At 45.5% G+C, this 4543-nt stretch overlaps 1 protein-coding gene across 1 annotated transcript in view; it reads left to right on the top strand.

Annotated features, from left to right (window-relative positions):
- Window positions 1–4543, top strand: part of LOC108797161 (alpha-N-acetylgalactosaminide alpha-2,6-sialyltransferase 2-like) — a 19403-nt gene that overhangs the window by 6663 nt on the left and 8197 nt on the right. Inside the window, exons 3-6 of the mRNA XM_018568732.1 lie at window positions 1711–1879; window positions 3089–3254; window positions 3738–3876; window positions 4170–4273. Coding sequence (XP_018424234.1) covers window positions 1711–1879; window positions 3089–3254; window positions 3738–3876; window positions 4170–4273 — 578 coding nt within the window. The remainder of the gene's footprint in view (window positions 1–1710; window positions 1880–3088; window positions 3255–3737; window positions 3877–4169; window positions 4274–4543) is intronic.

Here is a 4543-nt window from a genome sequence, read left to right on the forward strand (position 1 = left end):
GCGTTAGATCGGCCCCCCCCCCCCCCCCCACACCCCCTTGTGACGTCCCTGAGGTCCAGGATACTTCAAAAGTATTCTGTGACCCATCAGGAGCCATGTAAAGCCTATTGTACACCTTTAACCACCTTCATTTCACCTTCCCCCCTTTGCTCAGTTTCCCTAAATTGGGAAATTGTTACAGAAATCTTCTGCTTTTCAGTGACATTTTTGGGGAAATAATTACATTCACTTTTTCCCCTTCCGCAGGGTGTCTGATGGATATTCCATTATGTAGTGCAAAGATTTGGCATGAGAGAGAGTGACGCCTTTGTTCCAACCTCCTGGTAGGGGACAGAGATACAAACTGCTGTGGTGAAGTCTCACTGCCGAACTCTCAGAGGGATAGAAAGCTGTTTTTTATTCTATATTAAATGGATAAATTCACATAGAAGTGAAACTATATATATTTTAATACACATTCACACCTTCTCTATAATTATTTGCCATTTGGGTCTGTCCCCATCTGACAGTATACAGCTCATTGTTCCTTTGAACAAAGGTGCGCAAATATGAAGAGGGCACGACCTTTCCATGGGCCACATTAACTTTTCAGCTGCCCAGAACAGCATCAAATAAGTTACTAAATGTGTCAGTTCCAATAAGCTCTCTAAACACAGCTGGCTGGCGTAATTGTACTCGAGGTGATTTATGGGCGGCCTTTGTCGTTATCGGTTTACTAAAAATGCAAATATTACAGAGTTTTCAGAAGAAAAAGAAATGCAATATTGACCAGGAGGAGTCTTTTCAGCGAGTGCACACTATGAGCTACTTTTAAAGCTCGCCGGGAAGTCATTTTGACGCGACTTTTACATTGCAACGAGCTGCAGCACCTTCGTATAAAACTCTATAGGAGGCTCCCTCTAGTGGCCATCCCCATCTCAGACGGCAGGAGCGGCTTCCATGCTAAACATCTGCTGCCCTGTCGTTTTTGGGGAGCAAGGAGCGAGTCTCGGCATGCCCAGGGAGCATCGGTGCTGACCATGCACTCCGGTACTGGCCCAAGACACAGACTATTCTGCACATGAACATCCATTGTTACACTGCACATCAAAAGCTGATAGAACATATACAATTGCCACACAAAGCATTTTGTGATTTAAGGTTATTTAATTCAACCTTTACATTCCATTCTTGAAGCAACCAAATGGTTTTCTTAAGCTTCTAGTATTAGTTTCCTTGCAACCATGGCAACAGTACTTAAACACAGATTGCCGGAATCAAAGTCCTTTTTTTATTGTGTTGGCTTGTCGCTTTTCCCAGAGGCCTGCATTGAAATGGAGATCAATCTCCGCTATCCCGGACATAGGTTATCTGCAACGTTGATGATTTACTGATAGCAAAGAGCGTTTTCTCAGCAAAGTTAATAATTAGGTGATAATTAAAACAAAGTTATGAGTGGAAAGCTCAATTTCTAAAATAGCCCCACCCTCCCCCTCTAGCCCCTCCCTCCCCATCTAGCCCCTCCCTTCCCATCTAGCCCTACCCTTTTTTCACCTAGCCCCCACCACATTGTCTCTGAGATACTTAGGGGTTACATATAGACCTGGTACTTCCACCTCTTGTAGGAAGCATCTCCATTCCATACACCTCCCTCAATGTTTTCAGCTCTTTGGCCCTTCATCCCACAAAACCCTAACTTGTTCTTCTTGCCCGTGTTCTATACCTTTGCAGGAATGTCCGAATCGCACCCGAGACAAGTTCCAGAACTCTGAGCACTTAAAGAAGCTATTTGTGGACACGGTGCCCGTGCTGCAGTGGAAGAAACATGCTCAGGAGTCTGAATACGAAAGACTTCGGAAATTTGCTGGAGCCCAAGGTTGGATGGGCGTCACATGGCCAAGTAAGTGATGGACAGCCATGGATTGCCCCAAAACTGATTCTGTATAGATCTGAATGATGATTCGGTTGTGTAGCCTGACCTTCCATCCAAAAAAACCCAGATGGGAGGGCCAGCAGATAAGTACAGACTCTCTTTACAATGACCACAAATTCCAGGTGCACTGGAATAGGTAGCTTAGTATGCATGCTCTGGATTCTTCCACGGGCCTCCTCCCAGCAGCTCCAGTAGAGAGCAGGAAGGAAGAACTTGTGGAAGATGCCCAAATGGCATTTGACAGGTCCTCTTACACTATATGGCCAAAAGACTTTGGACTCCTGACCGTCACATCTACCTATATAGTCAAAAGCATATAGACACCCTTCTGATTTAATAAGTTCAGGAGTTTCTATTGAAGGATACTGTTAATATTACATCATATAAAGACATTGTAGACAATTGAGCTCTTCCAGCCTTGTGGTCACAGTTTGGTGAAGACCCTTTTCTGTTCCACCATGACTGTCCCCTGTGTACAAAGCCAGCTCCATAAAGACATGGTGTGACCAGCTTGGTGTGGTGGAACGCGAGTGTCCTGCACAGAGTCCTGACCTCAACCCTACTGAACACTTTTGGAATGAATTGGAACACCAACTGTGAGCCAGGTCTTCTCACCCAACACCAGTACCTGACCTCAATCCTACGGAACACCTTTGGGATGAATTGGAATACCAAGCCAGGTCTTTTCGTCAAACATCAGTACCTGACCTCACAAATGGGACAAATTCCCACAGACACCCTCCAAAAACTTGTGGAAGGCCGTCCAAAGCATGGAGGATGTTATAGCCGCAGAGGGGGCAACTTCATATTCATGGCCATGTTGGGGGTTGAGGCCAGTTCCATATTAATGGTCATGGTTTAGGATATCCAAAAGGCACTTATGGGTTTCAAAGTGGTCAGGAATCCACAAACCTTTGGGCCATAAACTGTATATTTTGTAGAAAAGAGTTTGGGGAGATGTCATCAAGGCCAATTTGAAGCAGACAAACTCTACATTGTTTCATTTTCTTAACACATTTCAAGAGTTCAACCAACAACAACAACCTTGGGGAATAATCCCTTTCAGGAAGGGAAAATAGGGATGGGGGGTACTCACAGTTTCTGTATCTAGAGCCAGGGATTAAGAAGTCATATGTTTAGATTCCAGGACCTTGACATCTTGTGTAATCTCTGCAGTTCTGAACGAAACGCTCAACCTGATGAACTCCGCGGGCAACGGCTACATGTTCGACACCTGGAAAGGCGACTCCCCCTGTATTCGTTGTGCTGTGGTGGGCAACGGTGGAATCCTGAATGGATCTAGAATGGGCAAAGAGATTGACGGCCATGATTATGTCTTCAGGTATTTCTGTGACATCCCCAGGTCTCCCTTTTGTAGCTTTAATATTTTTGTTGTGCATTTTACATTTTCCAAGTCATATTTAAAGACGAACGGCACTCCAGCTGCGGTGAAACTACAAATCTCGTCAGGCCTCTGGGAGCCATGGCTATAAGTCATGCATCACATCATGGGACTTGTAGTTCCACAACAGCTGGCGTGCCGAGGTTACCCTGCAGAAGTAGATCACTGCTGTAGTGATTTGTTGCTGGTTGATTGCAGCCAGCAGTAGATCAATATTAGAAGTATTCTGTTTGTGCACAGCTGCATTGAGGGGGTCTGGACCAGAGCTCCAGTGGCAGCCCTTTTATTTATCCCATGATCGGGGGACCTCAATGTCTGTTTGTGGTGACAGGTCCTCTTAGCGAAGGCATAAATGTCCCTTTTAGCCCATGACTCATCCCTACAAGCTGGGCATTTTCTCACGGCCATGTCTGTTACCTGCAGGGTGAACGGAGCCATTACAAAAGGCTTTGAAGAGGACGTTGGCAATCGCACTTCCTTCTATTTCTTCTCCACCAACACCTTGATGAACTCATTTCTGGCCTACGGGCACCGGGGATTCAAGAGCGTCCCGCGCACAGAGGTAACCCCAAATGACCAAATTATTATTTTAATACCTCCATGATTCCCTTCACTATGTACCCCAGGGCTGGACAAAGTAGCCGATCTTCAAAAATTACATCTGGTGCCCAACTTTTTGAGTTCTTCTCTAGTTGTCTTCAATGGCGCTGGTTCCCGGATTGGGTAGACTGGCTCCTGGATTTCATATTTCGTAAAATGGGAAAATTTGGAAACCCAAAATAAGAGGTGTGAGGGGTTTGAATTAGAAGCCGTCCCGCCTTCACTTTGCACGTCCGTGTCTTTTACTCTCCCCAGGAAACACGCTTCATCCTCTTACCCGATCACGACAGAGACTATTTATTAGTGAGAGCCGCGCTCACCAACAGCACCATCGACCGCGGCCGAGACAAGGGCAAGAAGTAAGTAGCCGGACTTTTCAAGCAACCGCCATCTCCCCAATGCGATCTGTAGAGCCGGCCATAGACGAGGCGATGTTCAGTCAATTTCAATCATTACCAAGCCACCGGGAATCGCACATGTGATCGATCGCGAATTCATAATAATCACAATCAGTCACCCACCCTGGAGTTCAATCAAATCCCATAGAAGGTCAAATAAATGTCAAGGAGAAAATGAGCACTAAATTGATGGATTCAAATACCGTTTATTGAAAAATGTTAGATTTTATC

This window comes from Nanorana parkeri, unplaced genomic scaffold (genome assembly GCF_000935625.1).
Source record: "Nanorana parkeri isolate BGI_ZX_2015 unplaced genomic scaffold, ASM93562v1 scaffold1237, whole genome shotgun sequence".
Classification (NCBI taxonomy): domain Eukaryota; kingdom Metazoa; phylum Chordata; class Amphibia; order Anura; family Dicroglossidae; genus Nanorana; species Nanorana parkeri.